The sequence below is a fragment of the Haliotis asinina genome, chromosome 7 (assembly GCF_037392515.1).
Source record: "Haliotis asinina isolate JCU_RB_2024 chromosome 7, JCU_Hal_asi_v2, whole genome shotgun sequence".
In the NCBI taxonomy this organism is placed as follows: Eukaryota; Metazoa; Mollusca; class Gastropoda; order Lepetellida; family Haliotidae; genus Haliotis; species Haliotis asinina.
Window position 1 is genome coordinate 66769526 of NC_090286.1, and position 24204 is coordinate 66793729.

At 40.0% G+C, this 24204-nt stretch overlaps 1 protein-coding gene across 3 annotated transcripts in view; it reads right to left on the bottom strand.

Moving 5' to 3' along the window:
• The window catches only part of LOC137290448 (phosphatase and actin regulator 1-like), a 99743-nt gene that overhangs the window by 42348 nt on the left and 33191 nt on the right, over positions 1 to 24204 (bottom strand). For all 3 annotated transcript variants that reach the window (XM_067821388.1, XM_067821387.1, XM_067821389.1), the window contains one exon: positions 14237 to 14341. In XM_067821388.1, the coding sequence (XP_067677489.1) occupies positions 14237 to 14341 (105 nt within the window). The remainder of the gene's footprint in view (positions 1 to 14236; positions 14342 to 24204) is intronic.

Below are 24204 nucleotides of genomic sequence, written 5' to 3' on the forward strand. Positions count from 1 at the left end.
TCTCACTTTTGAGAGTAAGTCTGAAACGTTTCCATGGAAACTGATAAAATAATAAATCACAAAAACCTGTAAGTAGCAAAAGGCACCACTTTAGGTTCAAATTGCTATATCTATCAAGTTTTGCTGAAAAGTCCATCCCTCCATTTTGAGACCAAGTCCGAAACGTTTCCATAGAAATGGAGAAAATAATAAATCACAAAAACCTGTAAATAGCAAAAGGCACCACTTTGGGGTCTGCCACACATATCTACCAAGTAACACTGACAAATATTAAGAAGTTTTTGAGTTCTGCTCAAACGGAACACACCTCTCACTTTTGAGACTAAGTACGAAATGTTTCCATGGAAACTGACAAAATAATAAATCACAAAAACCTTTACATAGCAAAAGGCACCACTTTGGGGCCTGCCACATATATCTACCAAGATTTGCAGAATCTGCTCAAACGGAACACACCTCTCACTTTTGAGACTAAGTATGAAATGCTTCCATGGAAACTGACAAAATAATAAATCATAAAAACCTTTACATAGCAAAAGGCACCACTTTGGGGGCTGCCACACATATCTACCAAGATTTGCAGAAAAATATTGAAAGGTTTTTGAGTTCTGCTGCGGAAATGAAGATGATTTTGGGCACTCTTGTAAATTCTCTGTTAGTCGTGACTCTCATTAAGTCTACTTTTAAACCATAATGTCTAATTGGATTACACATGCTAAAATTGTATGCTGTAAATCATGAAACTTTTGCGTCATGATATTTTTGCACCTTGCCTAATTCTCAAAACATAGTTAAGTTTGACAGTTTCAAAGCTTACTTGCATCTGAAATCTTTATCTGAAGTAAATTCAATCACATATTAAAGTTTGCCGCTAATCTTGAACACCATTTAGTGGAGTACTTCCGCATGTATGCAATCAGTGATGTTTTCCTAAACACAACACTTGCTGCATAGGCCATATAAGCTTTAAACAGTTCAAAGGGATTAAATGAAATGACTCTAATAAATTGGCACTGATTAAGGACCAGTTTAGTCAGTGTCGGCGAAGCTGTTGATCTCCAGATAAGTGTCATGAAATCTATCCACGCCCGCTGGATGGTCTTGGCCTTTCAAACGGTCTCCATGAAATGTTGCGTGGTTGGCGCCATTGTTTGACATGTGACACGTGAGTACGAGTAATGCTAGTAATTAGTCATTCTTCGCGTTGTTATTGCTCAATATATTGTAACGGAACGGCCAAAGACTAGTCAAAATACTAGTAGACAAACTACACAAATATAATGGATGCTGCCACCAGTCACAAAATGTGACAAAATAAATACCAGAGTTCGGAGACGAAGTTCAGTGAAAATATATCACAAGGACCTAAGATGCAAAGAATGAAGAAACTGGCGATATGCAGAAGGATCACACAACAAGTAGATAAAGTTCCAATAACGATTTTATTTAATGAGCACTAAACTGAAAATACACGATCTCGAAACTGTCACCTTGTCAGTCATCAGGACTGGATATCTTGCTTGTCAACCCGTGTCTTCGTGGTTGCAGAAATCTTGCCTTGCTGTATGGCAGTCTTGACTGAGACTCTTGGCTGTTAAATGAATTAAACTGTATAATAAACTTTGAAACTGGAAAGTGAATGAACTTGCGGCAACCGGAACTGGATCCAGATAATGTAAACAACGTATTCCGGAAGTCACGTGATCCGGAATGAATGACAAGGAGGCCACACCTCCAACAGCTGTCAAAATGTGATACGAGTATGAATAAGGCTAAATCCCACTTATAACTTGCATTACAAAAAAAACGTATGTCTTGGCTGTAGACGATTCCAATAATCCCCTGTGTAAGAAACCTTTAGTAGAGACTGTAACTGGTTAAGGTCAACATAGCATGTCGGAATGACCTTGGACCCCCCGCATCGCGACGACAATCAGCGACTGTCAACACTAAATTAAACTGTAATATTTCCTACAGGCGATAAACCATGCTTGACTTACAATAGGCAACTGTGACTGTGACTGTGAGTGTATCTGTATCTGTAATCTGTACACTTGATTCCCATAAGCCAAGGATAATCCGTCGGAATGAATCCGTCGGAATGAATCCGTCGGAATGGATCTGCCGGAATGATTCCGGATCTCCACAAGGTTGAAAAGAAAACCACAATAATCACCTAACTACAAGTAGATACTTAGAGAGCAGACCAAGTGTTAACAATATCCTAGTTAATTAAAAGTTGTACAATAAAGATGTCCCATAATGCGAAAATGAGAATTAAGCTGTGACGTAACCCTGGAACCCTACCTTGCTTGAGAAGTCAAATTTGCCGCCCCGACTTTAACCTTGACAGCTCTATTTATAGGTGACATAAGGTCACATGACACGCAAACGTGACGTCAGGGAATTCAAGATGGCGACTGTAAACATGACTGACGTTACTTGTGCCGTAATTTACTGTTATACCTGATACTGTAGCTTGGAAGCTGACTGCACAAAAGGTAGGTCATCTTAATTAGATACAGCATAAGGCTGATATCTTGGCTGGAATCACTGTGATGGCTGAGAAATTGATTATCTCGGTACTTGAAGCCATGAATAGACATGAATTTTTGTTACACTGCCCCCTCCCTAGCCTTAATCCTCCTGGTAAGGCAAAAATACAAATGTACAAAAATATAAGTCTAGAAAATTATTCCAGTTCTAGATAATTTATTAACACTAATAATAAGTTTCCTCCCGATGTATGCTCAGCAGCCGCCCATCTCGGTGGAAGGTCTTGGTGATGACTATGGTTTTAATAGGCCCATGGGATACCTCTTCATCACTTATATCCTCCACCTCTTGTAGTCTTATAGCCTTTCCTCTAGGCTGGGGAGGCTGTGCTTCCTCATCGCTGGAGGAGGAGGAGGAACACATGGCTGTGGGCATGTATGTCCCCTTCTCCATCTTCTCCGCGTCCGCTATTCCTTCTAGGAGGATGTCTTCTACATCTTCCCAGTCACTGTCATGCTGTGTTTCCGGTAAGGCTGCCGCTCCGACTGCTGTGTCTGGGGAGGGAACTAAAGGTGGAGACTGGCTAGCAGTATGTACAGCGACTGGAACTTGGGCTGAAACTTGAGCCTGTGTCTTGGCTGGAGCTTGGACTGTAACTTGGGCTTCGACTTGGGCTTGGGCAGGAACTTGTGCTTGGACCTCGGCTGCTGCTTGGACCTGACTGGTGGGTACCAGCTGGTAGATGTACCCTGGTGGTATAACAATAGGAGCTTTTACTGGGGAACTCGACCTGTGACGATGACGCAACCTTCGATGATTCAGCATGTCTTCCTTTCTGCCGTAATCCCTGTTACAGTCCGGGCAACTATATCGCTCTCTCTTCCTGTGTTTCTCTCTAACATGTCGAGAAAGGTTGCTGGAAGAGCTAAAAATCTGTCGACACTGGTGACACGTATAAGGACGAGGCATCTGAAAGGATAATAATCACATAACTACCCCTAGCTAACTATACCAAACACTGTATACTCTGTTAAGCTTTGGACATACTTGGTCTGCTCTCGTATATCTTTATACTTTCAGGTGTGGAAATGGTGGTCATCCCTACAGTAACTACTCTGCAGAGTCAAGATATGGTTTGAGCAAGTCAAAATGAACAACGCGAGGTTTGCCCTTGGACCCTAACTGTATTCTGTAAATAACATCAGAGATTTTTCCAACAATGGAAAATGGCCCTGACCACTTCATCTGTAACTTGGGAGAAAGTCCTTTGGAGCGTCTGTTACAGAGGCACCACACTTTGTCCCCTACTTTAAAGGATTTGCTGTGTAAATTTCTGTCATAATTCTTCTTTTGTCTGTGACCAGCATCTTTCAAGATGATCCTAGCCTTATCCCATACGTCTGAAAGGTATTCTTTCACTCTCATGGGATAGTCTTCAACTTGAACTTTGTCCACAGACGGATTCTGTATCATCACATCAACAGGCATAGACAACTCTCTCCCGAACATCATCTTGTTTGGGGTCTGTTTTGTAGATTCCTGGGCGGCGCTGCGGTAAGCCATTAGTGCAAATGGTAGTTTCTGGTCCCAGTCTTTCTGTTGACATAGGGGATCCAGATACTTGGCTAAGATGTCCACCACTGTCTTGTTAAATCTTTCGACCATGCCATCAGACTTTGGGTTGAATGGGGTGGTTCTTGTCTTGTGGATGTCAAAAATCCGGCAAATCTCAGAAAAGAGCTCTGATTCAAAATTTCGCCCTTGATCTGTATGGATTTCCTGTGGTACTCCAAATCTGCAAATAAATTGTTCAACTAATGCACGAGCAACTGTCTTTGCCTCTTGGTTAGGAAGTGCATAAGCTTCCACCCATTTTGTGTAGTAGTCACCAACCACACATATGACTCTATTTCCACTTTCTGTTACAGGAAATGGTCCTAAGATGTCCATTGCCAATCTCTCCAGGGGTGCTCCGACACTGTACTGCTGTAAAGGTGCTTTAGATTTTCTAGTAGGCTTGCGTCGAGCTGCGCAAGTCTTACAGGTAGAGCAAAGAGACCTTACCTGATCAGACATGCCATGCCAGTAAAATCTCTTTCTAACCTTGGACAGAGTTTTCATATAGGCAAAGTGTCCACCTGCCTTTCCTGAATGAGCCTCATACAAGATCTGTTTCTGTAAGGAGCGTGGAACTACTGTCAATAAGGACTTCTGATTACCAAATGAATCTGCCCACTTGCGGCAAAGTACCCCTTGAACAATCTCCAAAGAATCCCATAGACCCCAGTAGACTTTGGTTGTAGCTGACTCACTGGACAATTCTTCCCACTTAGGTTTGGCAGCATGGGACTCTACCAAGATGAAAATGGGCTTCAAATCTGGGTCTGACATCTGTTCTGTACGGATTTCAGATAAAGACCACTGTGGCTCTATAATGAGTTGTGCTAACATTCCTGTTGCTGTGTCTTCCATTCCACACTGTTTGCAGGGCTTCCTTGACATACCGTCAGCATTGCCGTGCTTCTTGCCAGGGCGATGCTCAATCCTAAAATCATACTCACTCAAAACCCCCAGCCATCTTGCCAACTGTCCTTCTGGATCCTTGAAATTTAGGAGCCAGCGTAGGGAGACATGATCTGTGCGGATCAAAAATTCCCGCCCATAGAGATAATGGCGAAAATACTTGATGAAAGTGACAACAGCAAGCAACTCTCGTCTTGTGACGCAGTAGTTTCTTTCTTGTTTAGAAAGGGTCTTGCTAGCGTACGCAATAACTTTTTCACTGCCATCTTGGACCTGAGATAATACCGCACCCATGGCAAAGTTGCTTGCATCTGTGTCTAAAATAAACAGCTCTGTGTGACTTGGATAGGCAAGAATAGGGGCTGAAATCAACTCTTCCTTCAGCAGGATGAAAGCCTCATCACACACTGTATTCCACATGAAGTTAGAATTCTTCTCTGTCAGACTATGGAGGGGTCTGGCAATATTGGCAAAATCTTTAATGAAGCGTCTGTAGTATGACGCAAGTCCCAAAAAGCTTCGAACCTCACTCACATTCTTGGGTATGGGCCAATCTCTCACACTGTCTACCTTTTGAGGATCTGTACTCACTCCTTCCGCTGATACAGTGTGCCCAAGATAAGACACCTGTCTCTTAAAGAAATGACACTTGGAGGGTTTCAACTTCAGGCCGGCCTCTCGAAATCTGTCAAACACTGTTCTCAGTCTTGACAGCACCTGTTTGAAGTCCTTGCCAAAAACAATAACATCATCCAAATATACCAACAACATCTCCCAGTGCAAACCTTTCAGCACTTGTTCCATTAAGCGGGAGAAGGTAGATGGGGCGTTGCAAAGTCCAAATGGCATTACCCGCCACTGAAACAGACCACTCCTTGTACAAAATGCAGATTTTTGCTTCGCCTCCTCGTCTAGCTCTACTTGCCAAAATCCGCTAGCAATGTCCATAGTTGCATAAAACTGAGAACCATGCAGCGCATCCAGCGTATCATCTATTCTCGGAATCGGATGGGCGTCTTTAATGGTCCGATCATTCAAACGGCGATAATCACAGCAGAACCTCCATTCGTCTGAGCCCTTCCTTGCTAAAACAATTGGTGAAGCCCAGGGACTAGATGATGGCTCGATAACTTGTCGCTCCAACATGTCTTGAATCATAGAATCTGCAGCTTCTTGCTGTACTATTGGCAAGCGGCGATAATGCTGTCTTACTGGTGAGGCATCCCCTGTGTTGATACTGTGTCTTACAATATTTGTCTTTCCAAGTTCCTTGGAGTCAGCTGCAAAGACATCTCTGTACTGTTTGAGAAGAACTGCCACATCCTTGCTCTGTGATTCTGTCAGTTCAGTACAACTTCTCCTCCACAAGTCTCTCAAAGATTCAGGAACCCTTGCATCACTCTCAAAACTGTGCTCAGAGTTGAGTGTCTGTGCTTGTGACTTATCTAAAATCCTAATAATGCCTGTTGTAAATCCCCCTTTCATCACAACAGGATCTGGATGAGGATTGAAAACTCTGATTGGTACAATCTGTTTCTTTATGTCAACAATCGCCCTTGCGATCATTAACCCTTTGTTCAGTAATCCTAACTGCAAGTCAGGTTCAATTAACCCTTCTCCTGCAGTTGCGTGTCCAGCCCGTGGTTTCACTGCACACGGTATGAACGCTTCTCCACAACTGGGAATAGTAACCTCTTGTTGTGTTGATAGTCTCCAACACAACTTCTCGCTACTCTGGGAGGAGGGGCCCCTCTCCATCCCCAGACGTAGTTCTTGACGTTCCAAGTCTAGCTTTGCTTGGCAACGTCCAAGGAAGTCTAGTCCCAATATAGCTGACCCTCTGATGTCTGCTACTAGGAAATCAACTTGTTTTCTGACAGTCTTGACCTGAATCGTCACCCTGATCCTGCCATACAACTTGAGACTACTTCCATTTGCCTGCTTTACTTCGTCGGAAGTTGGCAATAACTTGGGACACCTCTGACCCTCTGTAAGTGTAAGATACTGTTCATGAGACATCACATTCTCTGTAGAACCAGTATCCAACAACAGTTCGACAGATTTCCCTTCAATGTTAACAGCTATATACAAACCATTCCCTGACTTCTTGAGAGGAATTACCTCCCCTTGGTCAAGGGAACTGGCTGGATTTGAGTGTTGATTCAAGGGATGGCGGCTGGTCCCTTGATCTCTTCTCTCTCTCTGGGTCTTTTGTTTATAAGATGTCTGCTCACGACCCTTTGAACAGACAAATTCTAGTTTTCCTGGTGATTTCGCTTGTTTGGATTTTGTTGAGGATATCTGGGTGGATACCGACAATCTCTGTAACAATGTGATGGATCACCACAATTGTAGCATACCTTCCTTGATCCTGACTGTGCAACTCTGTCCTCTGACACTGGCAGAGATTCAAGCTTCTTTTCAAACTTGTTTATTGTCTCCATGAGCCTTGACAATTGTTCAACTTGATCATTTTGTCGTTCTGGTTTCGCTGCTAAAATACGGAGTTGCCTTGATCTGGCCTTGTCCGCTGGACGCAACCTTTCGCATTCCAGGTAAGTCTCCATTTCAAATGCTGCTTGAATGGCCTCTTCCAAGGTACGGGGGCGAGACTGGACAACACTTAATCGTACTTGACGATCACGAATTGCCTCAGTGAAGTGACTGCGTGCCAACCGATCTTTACAATCTTGGGTTGCATCAGGATATGCAAGGTTAGTTAGGCGTTGTATGGCTTGCCCAAGATCCTGTATCGACTCACCCTCTTTCTGTTGCCGGTTCCGAATTTCAATCATGTAGAGCTCGACTTTATCATTTCCGCCAAAGTGACGTCCCAGTAATCTTGTGATATCTGGGTATGTCATTGGGCCATGCTGTTCTCCATAAATCTGTAGAGCTCTTCCCCGTAAACTAGCTGCTAGATAATTTGCCTTTTGACTCTCATTCCAACCATTCACAGTGGCACATGATCCAAAATGAGCCATATAATTCTGCCAAGGCATGCTCCCATCAAAAGTCTCCGGTGTCAGCAAAATTCCCCTTCTGTAAGGATAAGCTTGTTCAGAGAAAAGGGGGTGCTGCTGTCCAACAAGTGAGTGTTGTTGAACCTCAGCGGGAAATCTTGATCTCGGTGAGTCGACAATGCAATTCTGCATAGGAGCATTACTCCATACTGGAATCCTAGGTTGTCTCTCGTGTGTGACATAATCTTGAGTTCTCGGCTCAACTGCTGGCATATCCTTGTAACGAATAATAGGCACTTGGACTCTAGTGACATTGGGGAAATCTCCACCTGCCTTTTCTGTGTTTTCCTTGCTGGAAGGTCTGTGCTGTTCCTGCTCATCATCTGAAGTGATCTTGTCTGCAACCATGTTAGGTGGCCTCACTTCAAGAGAATTCCTAACATGTGAAAAAGGAGATTCCATACTGTGAACACCTTCCTGATCCCGGTGAGAAGTAGACAAGGCAGAATTATATTCTGCAGGTACAAATTCTTGTTGACTGTGGGGGGAACTGTGTCTTGGGTGAAAGGTAATCAGTCCACTATTATCTGTGTCTTCCTGCACCCTTGATATGGTGACTAGGTCAGATTCCACTAATGACATGGTTATAAAAGAAATAATAACAAATGATAGCTATTGTGGGAGAGAGAGAGAGAAAGATTAACAACTGCACTCTGACCTCGGTACGACTCCGTATAAGTTCCCGTCAGTCCTATGGAAGAATGTATAACGGTTTACTTGATTACTGTAAAAGTTGAATAGCTAGGGCTGTAAAGACTCTAACTGGTCATCATGTCTGTAAGAACACTTGGCTCTCAGGTTGAAGTCATACTTGAACACAGATGTACTTGATCAGGGTAAATCTGGAACAATGACAATGCTACTGGCTTTAATAAATAACAAAAGTCTCTGAACTGTTTGCTTGAACTGGATCTCAAAATGTAAACATCACCAGCTCGCCTGTTTTCTGTATCTTTTGTGCTTGAATAATCTTTGTCTCTGTAATACAAAGTAATTTGAACACAACTCTAAGACTTGTCCATGGTTATCATCCAAGAGTTCTGTCAATACGGCTTGCAGTTAATGAGATCAGCTACCCTTGACCTGTGCAGATAAAATCAAGAGCTTTTATTATAGATCCTTGGGTCGTCACCACAAGTATCTCTGAAGGTAATGAATCCTGAGCTGCAACGGTCGTTCTTCAGGATTCTGAATTTAGAAGAACTGGTGAAGGCTAGGGCTCCAAGGCACTGTCACAGCAAACTGAAAATTCACATTGCTACCTTAAATATTTCTATAAAATTTACAAATTCATCTTCCTACAGCATCGCCAGTCTCCAACACACAAAATATCCAATAATCCAAATAATCCCACCGCTGCCACCAAATGTAACGGAACGGCCAAAGACTAGTCAAAATACTAGTAGACAAACTACACAAATATAATGGATGCTGCCACCAGTCACAAAATGTGACAAAATAAATACCAGAGTTCGGAGACGAAGTTCAGTGAAAATATATCACAAGGACCTAAGATGCAAAGAATGAAGAAACTGGCGATATGCAGAAGGATCACACAACAAGTAGATAAAGTTCCAATAACGATTTTATTTAATGAGCACTAAACTGAAAATACACGATCTCGAAACTGTCACCTTGTCAGTCATCAGGACTGGATATCTTGCTTGTCAACCCGTGTCTTCGTGGTTGCAGAAATCTTGCCTTGCTGTATGGCAGTCTTGACTGAGACTCTTGGCTGTTAAATGAATTAAACTGTATAATAAACTTTGAAACTGGAAAGTGAATGAACTTGCGGCAACCGGAACTGGATCCAGATAATGTAAACAACGTATTCCGGAAGTCACGTGATCCGGAATGAATGACAAGGAGGCCACACCTCCAACAGCTGTCAAAATGTGATACGAGTATGAATAAGGCTAAATCCCACTTATAACTTGCATTACAAAAAAAACGTATGTCTTGGCTGTAGACGATTCCAATAATCCCCTGTGTAAGAAACCTTTAGTAGAGACTGTAACTGGTTAAGGTCAACATAGCATGTCGGAATGACCTTGGACCCCCCGCATCGCGACGACAATCAGCGACTGTCAACACTAAATTAAACTGTAATATTTCCTACAGGCGATAAACCATGCTTGACTTACAATAGGCAACTGTGACTGTGACTGTGAGTGTATCTGTATCTGTAATCTGTACACTTGATTCCCATAAGCCAAGGATAATCCGTCGGAATGAATCCGTCGGAATGAATCCGTCGGAATGGATCTGCCGGAATGATTCCGGATCTCCACAAGGTTGAAAAGAAAACCACAATAATCACCTAACTACAAGTAGATACTTAGAGAGCAGACCAAGTGTTAACAATATCCTAGTTAATTAAAAGTTGTACAATAAAGATGTCCCATAATGCGAAAATGAGAATTAAGCTGTGACGTAACCCTGGAACCCTACCTTGCTTGAGAAGTCAAATTTGCCGCCCCGACTTTAACCTTGACAGCTCTATTTATAGGTGACATAAGGTCACATGACACGCAAACGTGACGTCAGGGAATTCAAGATGGCGACTGTAAACATGACTGACGTTACTTGTGCCGTAATTTACTGTTATACCTGATACTGTAGCTTGGAAGCTGACTGCACAAAAGGTAGGTCATCTTAATTAGATACAGCATAAGGCTGATATCTTGGCTGGAATCACTGTGATGGCTGAGAAATTGATTATCTCGGTACTTGAAGCCATGAATAGACATGAATTTTTGTTACAATATGTATTGTCTAGATCTATTCTTAATTTATATGAAGTGGTGAATAATAAAGCGAAGATAGGACAGGTTGTTTGCTGATTATTCATTGCATTCTACCAGCAAAATGCGTAATGATATTTCTGCAAGCTTAATTCGCAATTTTCGCAAAAATATCATGCTCGCAAAAATTTAATGATTTACAGTATTACTGCATGAAAAGTTGTTCCGAAGAGTTCATTTTCCTATGTCCATCTGTACAACCCCACCAACACACTGACCCCATTCGGTACTATGTCCACCTGTACAACCCCACCAACACACTGACCCCATTCCGTACCATGTCCACTTGTACAACCCCACAAACACACTGACCCCATTCTGTACCATGTCCATCTGTACAACCCCATCAACACACTGACCCCATTCTGTACTGTGTCCATCTGTACAACCCCACCAACACACTGACCCCATTCTGTACCATGTCCATCTGTACAATCCCACCAACACACTGACCCCATTCTGTACCATGTCAATCTGTACAATCCCACCAACACATTGACCCCATTCTGAACCATGTCCACCTGTACAACCCCACCAACACACTGACCCCATTCTGTACCATGTCCACCTGTACAACCCTACCAACTGCTGACCCCATTCTGTACTGTGTCCATCTGTACAACCCCACCAACACATTGACCCCAATCTGTACCATGTCCACCTGTACAACCCCTCCAACACACTGACCCCATTCTGTACCATGTCCACCTGTACAACCCCTCCAACACACTGACCCCATTCTGCACTGTGTCCATCTGTACAACCCCACCAACACACTGACCCCATTCAGTACCATGTCCACTTGTACAACCCCACCAACACATTGACCCCATTCTGTACCATGTCCATCTGTACAATCCCACCAACACATTGACCCCATTCTGTACCATGTCCACCTGTACAACCCCACCAACACACTGACCCCATTCTGTACCATGTCAACCTGTACAACCCTACCAACCGGTGACCCCATTCTGCACTGTGTCCATCTGTACAACCCTACCAACCGCTGACCCCATTCTGCACTGTGTCCATCTGTACAACCCCTCCAACACACTGACCCCATTCTGTACTGTGTCCATCTGTACAACCCCTCCAACACACTGACCCCATTCTGTACTGTGTCCATCTGTACAACCCCACCAACACACTGACCCCATTCAGTACCATGTCCACTTGTACAACCCTACCAACACATTGACCCCATTCTGTACCATGTCCATCTGTACAATCCCACCAACACACTGACCCCATTCTGTACCATGTCCACCTGTACTACCCCACCAACACACTGACCCCATTCTGTACCATGTCCATCTGTACAACCCCACCAACACACTGACCCCATTCTGTACCATGTCCATCTGTACAATCCCACCAACACATTGACCCCATTCTGTACCATGTTCACCTGTACAACCCCACCAACACACTGACCCCATTCTGTACCATGTCCACCTGTACAACCCTACCAACTGCTGACCCCATTCTGTACTGTGTCCATCTGTACAACCCCTCCAACACACTGACCCCATTCTGTACCATGTCCACTTGTACAACCCCTCCAACACACTGACCCCATTCTGTACCATGTCCATCTGTACAACCCCTCCAACACACTGACCCCATTCTGTACCATGTCCATGTGTACAACCCCACCAACATGCAGACCTCATTCTGTACCATGTCCACCTGTACAACCCCTCCAACACACTGACCCCATTCTGTACCATATCCATGTGTACAACCCCACCAACATGCAGACCTCATTCTGCACAATGTCCACTTGTACAACCCCACCAAGAAACAAGACCTTAAATCGTTTGAGAAAATTCTCTGTTGAGATGTGGGTTACTGCTTCTAAAGCTCACAGGGAACAACATGCTAGCTGCTCCACTATTTTTAGCTGCTCAGCATCAGTCAGAGAAGCGCAAGTACAATATTCCTGTTGATAGGCATTTTTAAACTGTCAAGACCAAGGCGAGGTAGCTCTCCTTTCTTTCAGAATGCACAATACATTAAAATTGGCTTGCATTTTACCTGCAGTTGACATTGATCAATTTCATACTTTAATGCAATGTATACAAGATGAAAGGACAAATCATCTGACAGTTACTTGATGTTTTCTTAGATTAAGTTTGAATCGTTTCCATGGAAGTCATGAAAAATATAAATGCCACATATCTGGAAACAGCAAAAGTTACCACTTCAAGATCTGTCTCATATATCTGCCAGGATCTGCTGAAAGACATGAAATGGTTTTCAAGTTGTCTCTGGAAAGGAAGCCTTTCCCTCCATTTTGAGACTAAGTCAGAATTGTTTCAATGGAAACCAGGAGAAATACAAATGTCAAAACACTGTAAATAGCGAAAGGAACCACTTTGTGGTCTGTCTCAAATATCTGCCTTGTTTTGCTGTAAGATAAATAGTTTTCGAGTTGCGCTCTGGAAATGAAGCCATCCCACCATTAGACCAACACCAAAATGGTCCATGGAAAAACAAAAAAAAATAAAAATGCCAAAACTCTATAAATAGCAAAAGGCATGGATACATTATTATATCCATCAAGATTGGTCTAAAAAACAGTTTCTGAGTTATGCTCCGGAAACAAAATGGAAGGACAGATGTCGACTACATCCCCTTGCATTACATGCCAGGGGGATAAAAAAGTAAGTGAAATTAAGATTACGGATCCTCATAAGTTTAAATTTCAGAAGTTTATTCAACTTATGCTAAGGTTGCTCAAACACACGATCACATTTTCAAATCTCTTTATTTGTTTGTATTAAAAGGGGGTATGCACATTGAATGAAACACTTAGAACAAGTTGGATGGTCAGAGATCACATACTGCACAGGCATTTGTTTCACTGATCCAACAACTCTACTGACAACCATGTAATACGAACCAGTAATAGCAATTTCAATTTTTGATCAAATGAAGTTTGAAGTTGCTTTTTATGCTTTGCATGGTTCAGCGTCCAATCACATCTGCATCAGTAGGTGTATCCAGTAAACACACGATGGAGACCAGAACAACCCTGTGGTTACAGTCTGTATGTGGGAGTATACACACACACTGGAGACCACAACAACCAAATCAGTGCAGTTACAGTCTGTATGTGGGTGTATATACACACACTGGAGACCACAAAAACCCTGTAGCTACAGTCTGTATGTAGGAGCATGCATGTGCACACACACCAATACACACACAGACACAGACACAGACACACACACAGACACAGAGATACACACAGACAAACACACACACACACTACAACCCTATGACTACTGCCTGCATATGGCAGCATGCATGAACACACATGCACGCACAATATCTTGGGCCAGAACCCAGTGGGGCCAGCCTGTGTCAGGCTAAACAACTCACCTATCTTTGGTACATGGTTCTGCATGTTGTCCTCAGGCTCGCGCAGAACTCCTTTACGTATTAACTCCTCTCGACTTGTCCGCATAGATATTTTTCTCTCTAGGTCTGTAACATTTAAGATGTACTTTTAACAACGTTGTGCAATATTGGGATAACATCCAGCAGCATGGTGTTATTCAATGGAAACTTATACAAATATATGAGAACAAAAATATTTTGATAGCTTGTCCAAAATCTGTAAACCTGTCTGCAAGGTTCTGTATAGATAGGCCGTCTGACATACAGCGACTTGTCTGCAAGAATTTTTATACACATGGATAGATAGGCTGTCTAATATACGACCACTACTCTGCAACATTCTCATACAAGTGTATAGATAGGCTGTCTAACATACAACCATTTGTCTGTGAGATTCTTATACCAGTGTATAGATAGGCTGTCTAATATACAACCATTTGTCTGTGAGATTCTCATACAAGTGTATAGATAAGCTGTCTAACATACAACCATTTGTCTGTGAGATTCTCATACAAGTGCATAGATAGGCCATCTAATATACAACCATTTGTCTGTGAGATTCTCATACAAGTGCATAGATAGGCCATCTAACATACAACCATTTGTCTGTGAGATTCTCATACAAGTGCATAGATAGGCTGTCTAATATACAACCATTTGTCTGTGAGATTCTCATACAAGTGTATAGATAGGCTGTCTAATATACAACCATTTGTCTGTGAGATTCTCATACAAGTGTATAGATAGGCCATCTAATATACAACCGTTTGTCTGTGAGATTCTCATACAAGTGTATAGATAAGCTGTCTAACATACAACCATTTGTCTGTGAGATTCTCATACAAGTGTACAGATAGGCCATCTAATATACAACCATTTGTCTGTGAGATTCTCATACAAGTGTACAGATAGGCCATCTAATATACAACCATTTGTCTGTGAGATTCTCATACAAGTGTACAGATAGGCCATCTAATATACAACCGTTTGTCTGTGAGATTCTCATACAAGTGTATAGATAAGCTGTCTAACATACAACCATTTGTCTGTGAGATTCTCATACAAGTGTACAGATAGGCCATCTAACATACAACCATTTGTCTGTGAGATTCTCATACAAGTGTACAGATAGGCCATCTAATATACAACCGTTTGTCTGTGAGATTCTCAAACAAGTGTATAGATAGGCCATCCAATATACAACCGTTTGTCTGTGAGATTCTCATACAAGTGTATAGATAGGCTGTCTAATATACAACCATTTGTCTGTGAGATTCTCATACAAGTGTACAGATAGGCCATCTAATATACAACCATTTGTCTGTGAGATTCTCATACAAGTGTATAGATAGGCCATCTAATATACAACCATCTGTCTGTGAGATTCTTATACAAGTGTATAGATAAACCATCTAATATACAACCGTTTGTCTGTGAGATTCTTATACAAGTGTATAGATAGGCCATCTAATATACAACCGTTTGTCTGTGAGATTCTCATACAAGTGTACAGATAGGCCATCTAATATACAACCATTTGTCTGTGAGATTCTCATACAAGTGTACAGATAGGCCATCTAACATACAACCATTTGTCTGTGAGATTCTCATACAAGTGTACAGATAGGCCATCTAACATACAACCATTTGTCTGTGAGATTCTCATACAAGTGTACAGATAGGCCATCTAACATACAACCATTTGTCTGTGAGATTCTCATACAAGTGTACAGATAGGCCATCTAATATACAACCATTTGTCTGTGAGATTCTCATACAAGTGTACAGATAGGCCATCTAATATACAACCATTTGTCTGTGAGATTCTCATACAAGTGTACAGATAGGCCATCTAATATACAACCGTTTGTCTGTGAGATTCTCATACAAGTGTACAGATAGGCCATCTAACATACAACCATTTGTCTGTGAGATTCTCATACAAGTGTACAGATAGGCCATCTAATATACAACCATTTGTCTGTGAGATTCTCATACAAGTGTACAGATAGGCCATCTAATATACAACCGTTTGTCTGTGAGATTCTCATACAAGTGTACAGATAGGCCATCTAATATACAACCATTTGTCTGTGAGATTCTCATACAAGTGTACAGATAGGCCATCTAATATACAACCATTTGTCTGTGAGATTCTCATACAAGTGTATAGATAGGCCATCTAATATACAACCATTTGTCTGTGAGATTCTCAAACAAGTGTATAGATAGGCCATCTAATATACAACCATTTGTCTGTGAGATTCTCAAACAAGTGTATAGATAGGCCATCCAATATACAACCGTTTGTCTGTGAGATTCTCATACAAGTGTATAGATAGGCTGTCTAATATACAACCATTTGTCTGTGAGATTCTCATACAAGTGTATAGATAGGCCATCTAATATACAACCATTTGTCTGTGAGATTCTCAAACAAGTGTATAGATAGGCCATCTAATATACAACCGTTTGTCTGTGAGATTCTCATACAAGTGTACAGATAGGCCATCTAATATACAACCATTTGTCTGTGAGATTCTCATACAAGTGTACAGATAGGCCATCTAATATACAACCATTTGTCTGTGAGATTCTTATACAAGTGTATAGATAGGCCATCTAATATACAACCATTTGTCTGTGAGATTCTCATACAAGTGTATAGATAGGCCATCTAATATACAACCATTTGTCTGTGAGATTCTCAAACAAGTGTACAGATAGGCCATCTAATATACAACCATTTGTCTGTGAGATTCTCATACAAGTGTACAGATAGGCCATCTAATATACAACCATTTGTCTGTGAGATTCTCAAACAAGTGTATAGATAGGCTGTCTAATATACAACCATTTGTCTGTGAGATTCTTATACAAGTGTATAGATAGGCCATCTAATATACAACCATTTGTCTGTGAGATTCTCATACAAGTGTATAGATAGGCCATCTAATATACAACCATCTGTCTGTGAGATTCTTATACAAGTGTATAGATAAACCATCTAATATACAACCATTTGTCTGTGAGATTCTCATACAAGTGTATAGATAGGCTGTCTAATATACAACCATTTGTCTGAGATTCTCATACAAGTGTATAGATAGGCCATCTAATATACAACCATTTGTCTGTGAGATTCTTATACAAGTGTATAGATAGGCCATCTAATATACAACCATTTGTCTGTGAGATTCTCATACAAGTGTATAGATAGGCCATCTAATATACAACCATCTGTCTGTGAGATTCTTATACAAGTGTATAGATAAACCATCTAATATACAACCATTTGTCTGTGAGATTCTCATACAAGTGTATAGATAGGCTGTCTAATATACAACCATTTGTCTGTGAGATTCTCATACAAGTGTATAGATAGGCCATCTAATATACAACCATTTGTCTGTGAGATTCTCAAACAAGTGTATAGATAGGCCATCTAATATACAACCGTTTGTCTGTGAGATTCTCATACAAGTGTATAGATAGGCTGTCTAATATACAACCATTTGTCTGTGAGATTCTCATACAAGTGTATAGATAGGCCATCTAATATACAACCATTTGTCTGTGAGATTCTCATACAAGTGTACAGATAGGCCATCTAACATACAACCGTTTGTCTGTGAGATTCTCATACAAGTGTATAGATAGGCTGTCTAATATACAACCATTTGTCTGTGAGATTCTCATACAAGTGTACAGATAGGCCATCTAACATACAACCATTTGTCTGTGAGATTCTCATACAAGTGTACAGATAGGCCATCTAATATACAACCATTTGTCTGTGAGATTCTCATACAAGTGTACAGATAGGCCATCTAATATACAACCGTTTGTCTGTGAGATTCTCATACAAGTGTACAGATAGGCCATCTAATATACAACCATTTGTCTGTGAGATTCTCATACAAGTGTACAGATAGGCCATCTAATATACAACCATTTGTCTGTGAGATTCTCATACAAGTGTATAGATAGGCCATCTAATATACAACCATTTGTCTGTGAGATTCTCAAACAAGTGTATAGATAGGCCATCTAATATACAACCATTTGTCTGTGAGATTCTCAAACAAGTGTATAGATAGGCCATCCAATATACAACCGTTTGTCTGTGAGATTCTCATACAAGTGTATAGATAGGCTGTCTAATATACAACCATTTGTCTGTGAGATTCTCATACAAGTGTATAGATAGGCCATCTAATATACAACCATTTGTCTGTGAGATTCTCAAACAAGTGTATAGATAGGCCATCTAATATACAACCGTTTGTCTGTGAGATTCTCATACAAGTGTACAGATAGGCCATCTAATATACAACCATTTGTCTGTGAGATTCTCATACAAGTGTACAGATAGGCCATCTAATATACAACCATTTGTCTGTGAGATTCTTATACAAGTGTATAGATAGGCCATCTAATATACAACCATTTGTCTGTGAGATTCTCATACAAGTGTATAGATAGGCCATCTAATATACAACCATTTGTCTGTGAGATTCTCAAACAAGTGTACAGATAGGCCATCTAATATACAACCATTTGTCTGTGAGATTCTCATACAAGTGTACAGATAGGCCATCTAATATACAACCATTTGTCTGTGAGATTCTCAAACAAGTGTATAGATAGGCTGTCTAATATACAACCATTTGTCTGTGAGATTCTTATACAAGTGTATAGATAGGCCATCTAATATACAACCATTTGTCTGTGAGATTCTCATACAAGTGTATAGATAGGCCATCTAATATACAACCATCTGTCTGTGAGATTCTTATACAAGTGTATAGATAAACCATCTAATATACAACCATTTGTCTGTGAGATTCTCATACAAGTGTATAGATAGGCTGTCTAATATACAACCATTTGTCTGAGATTCTCATACAAGTGTATAGATAGGCCATCTAATATACAACCATTTGTCTGTGAGATTCTTATACAAGTGTATAGATAGGCCATCTAACATACAACCATTTGTCTGTGAGATTCTCATACAAGTGTATAGATAGGCCATCTAATATACAACCATCTGTCTGTGAGATTCTTATACAAGTGTATAGATAAACCATCTAATATACAACCATTTGTCTGTGAGATTCTCATACAAGTGTATAGATAGGCTGTCTAATATACAACCATTTGTCTGTGAGATTCTCATACAAGTGTATAGATAGGCCATCTAATATACAACCATTTGTCTGTGAGATTCTCAAACAAGTGTATAGATAGGCCATCTAATATACAACCGTTTGTCTGTGAGATTCTCATACAAGTGTATAGATAGGCTGTCTAATATACAACCATTTGTCTGTGAGATTCTCATACAAGTGTATAGATAGGCCATCTAATATACAACCATTTGTCTGTGAGATTCTCATACAAGTGTACAGATAGGCCATCTAACATACAACCGTTTGTCTGTGAGATTCTCATACAAGTGTATAGATAGGCTGTCTAATATACAACCATTTGTCTGTGAGATTCTCATACAAGTGTATAGATAGGCCATCTAATATACAACCATTTGTCTGTGAGATTCTCATACAAGTGTACAGATAGGCCATCTAACATACAACCATTTGTCTGTGAGATTCTCATACAAGTGTATAGATAGGCCATCTAATATACAACCATCTGTCTGTGAGATTCTTATACAAGTGTACAGATAGGCCATCTAATATACAACCATTTGTCTGTGAGATTCTTATACAAGTGTATAGATAGGCCATCTAATATACAACCATTTGTCTGTGAGATTCTCATACAAGTGTATAGATAGGCCATCTAATATACAACCATCTGTCTGTGAGATTCTTATACAAGTGTATAGATAAACCATCTAATATACAACCATTTGTCTGTGAGATTCTCATACAAGTGTATAGATAGGCTGTCTAATATACAACCATTTGTCTGTGAGATTCTCATACAAGTGTATAGATAGGCCATCTAATATACAACCATTTGTCTGTGAGATTCTCAAACAAGTGTATAGATAGGCCATCTAATATACAACCGTTTGTCTGTGAGATTCTCATACAAGTGTATAGATAGGCTGTCTAATATACAACCATTTGTCTGTGAGATTCTCATACAAGTGTATAGATAGGCCATCTAATATACAACCATTTGTCTGTGAGATTCTCATACAAGTGTACAGATAGGCCATCTAACATACAACCATTTGTCTGTGAGATTCTCATACAAGTGTATAGATAGGCCATCTAATATACAACCATCTGTCTGTGAGATTCTTATACAAGTGTACAGATAGGCCATCTAATATACAACCATTTGTCTGTGAGATTCTCATACAAGTGTATAGATAAGCTGTCTAACATACAACCATTTGTCTGTGAGATTCTCATACAAGTGTATAGATAAACCATCTAATATACAACCGTTTGTCTGTGAGATTCTTATACCATTGTATAGATAGGCCATCTAATATACAACCGTTTGTCTGTGAGATTCTCATACAAGTGTATAGATAGGCTGTCTAATATACAACCATTTGTCTGTGAGATTCTCATACAAGTGTATAGATAGGCCATCTAATATACAACCATTTGTCTGTGAGATTCTCAAACAAGTGTATAGATAGGCCATCTAATATACAACCGTTTGTCTGTGAGATTCTCATACAAGTGTATAGATAGGCTGTCTAATATACAACCATTTGTCTGTGAGATTCTCATACAAGTGTATAGATAGGCCATCTAATATACAACCATTTGTCTGTGAGATTCTCATACAAGTGTACAGATAGGCCATCTAACATACAACCATTTGTCTGTGAGATTCTCATACAAGTGTATAGATAGGCCATCTAATATACAACCATCTGTCTGTGAGATTCTTATACAAGTGTACAGATAGGCCATCTAACATACAACCATTTGTCTGTGAGATTCTCATACAAGTGTATAGATAAGCTGTCTAACATACAACCATTTGTCTGTGAGATTCTCATACAAGTGTATAGATAAACCATCTAATATACAACCGTTTGTCTGTGAGATTCTTATACCATTGTATAGATAGGCCATCTAATATACAACCGTTTGTCTGTGAGATTCTCATACAAGTGTATAGATAGGCTGTCTAATATACAACCGTTTGTCTGTGAGATTCTCATACAAGTGTATAGATAGGCCATCTAATATACAACCGTTTGTCTGTGAGATTCTCATACAAGTGTATAGATAGGCCATCTAATATACAACCATTTGTCTGTGAGATTCTCATACAAGTGTACAGATAGGCTGTCTAATATACAACCGTTTGTCTGTGAGATTCTCATACAAGTGTATAGATAGGCCATCTAATATACAACCGTTTGTCTGTGAGATTCTCATACAAGTGTATAGATAGGCCATCTAACATACAACCATTTGTCTGTGAGATTCTTATACAAGTGTATAGATAGGCCATCTAATATACAACCGTTTGTCTGTGAGATTCTCATACAAGTGTACAGATAGGCCATGTAATATACAACCATTTGTCTGTGAGATTCTCATACAAGTGTATAGATAAACCATCTAATATACAACCATTTGTCTGTGAGATTCTCATACAAGTGTATAGATAGGCTGTCTAATATACAACCGTTTGTCTGTGAGATTCTCATACAAGTGTATAGATAGGCCATCTAATATACAACCATCTGTCTGTGAGATTCTTATACAAGTGTATAGATAAGCCATCTAATATACAACCGTTTGTCTGTGAGATTCTCAAACAAGTGTATAGATAGGCCATCTAATATACAACCGTTTGTCTGTGAGATTCTCATACAAGTGTATAGATAGGCCATCTAATATACAACCATCTGTCTGTGAGATTCTCATACAAGTGTATAGATAGGCCATCTAATATACAACCGTTTGTCTGTGAGATTCTTATACAAGTGTATAGATAAGCTGTCTAACATACAACCATTTGTCTGTGAGATTCTCATACAAGTGCATAGATAGGCCATCTAATATACAACCGTTTGTCTGTGAGATTCTCATACAAGTGTATAGATAGGCTGTCTAATATACAACCATTTGTCTGTGAGATTCTCAAACAAGTGTATAGATAGGCTGTCTAATATACAACCATTTGTCTGTGAGATTCTCATACAAGTGTATAGATAAGCTGTCTAACATACAACCATTTGTCTGTGAGATTCTTATACAAGTGTACAGATAGGCCATCTAATATACAACCATTTGTCTGTGAGATTCTCATACAAGTGTATAGATAAGCTGTCTAACATACAACCATTTGTCTGTGAGATTCTCATACAAGTGTATAGATAGGCCATCCAATATACAACCATTTGTCTGTGAGATTCTCATACAAGTGCATAGATAGGCCATCTAATATACAACCATTTGTCTGTGAGATTCTCATACAAGTGTATAGATAAGCTGTCTAACATACAACCATTTGTCTGTGAGATTCTCATACAAGTGTACAGATAGGCCATCTAATATACAACCATTTGTCTGTGAGATTCTCATACAAGTGCATAGATAGGCTGTCTAACATACAACCATTTGTCTGTGAGATTCTGATACCAGTGTATAGATAGGCTGTCTAATATACAACCATTTGTCTGTGAGATTCTCATACAAGTGTATAGATAGGCCATCTAATATACAACCATTTGTCTGTGAGATTCTCATACCAGTGTATAGATAGGCCATCCAATATACAACCGTTTGTCTGTGAGATTCTCATACAAGTGCATAGATAGGCCATCTAATATACAACCATTTGTCTGTGAGATTCTCATACAAGTGTATAGATAAGCTGTCTAACATACAACCATTTGTCTGTGAGATTCTCATACAAGTGTACAGATAGGCCATCTAATATACAACCGTTTGTCTGTGAGATTCTCATACAAGTGCATAGATAGGCTGTCTAACATACAACCATTTGTCTGTGAGATTCTCATACCAGTGTATAGATAGGCTGTCTAATATACAACCATTTGTCTGTGAGATTCTCATACAAGTGTATAGATAGGCCATCTAATATACAACCATTTGTCTGTGAGATTCTCATACCAGTGTATAGATAGGCCATCTAATATACAACCGTTTGTCTGTGAGATTCTTATACCATTGTATAGATAGGCCATCTAATATACAACCGTTTGTCTGTGAGATTCTCATACAAGTGTATAGATAGGCCATCTAATATACAACCATCTGTCTGTGAGATTCTCAAACAAGTGTATAGATAGGCCATCTAATATACAACCATTTGTCTGTGAGATTCTTATACCATTGTATAGATAGGCCATCTAATATACAACCATTTGTCTGTGAGATTCTTATACCATTGTATAGATAGGCCATCTAATATACAACCATTTGTCTGTGAGATTCTCATACAAGTGTATAGATAGGCCATCTAATATACAACCATCTGTCTGTGAGATTCTCAAACAAGTGTATAGATAGGCCATCTAATATACAACCATTTGTCTGTGAGATTCTTATACCATTGTATAGATAGGCCATCTAATATACAACCATTTGTCTGTGAGATTCTTATACCATTGTATAGATAGGCCATCTAATATACAACCATTTGTCTGTGAGATTCTCATACAAGTGTATAGATAGGCCATCTAATATACAACCATCTGTCTGTGAGATTCTCAAACAAGTGTATAGATAGGCCATCTAATATACAACCATTTGTCTGTGAGATTCTCATACAAGTGTATAGATAAGCCATCTAATATACAACCGTTTGTCTGTGAGATTCTCATACAAGTGTACAGATAGGCCATCTAATATACAACCATTTGTCTGTGAGATTCTCATACAAGTGTATAGATAGGCCATCTAATATACAACCATCTGTCTGTGAGATTCTCATACAAGTGTACAGATAGGCCATCTAATATACAACCATTT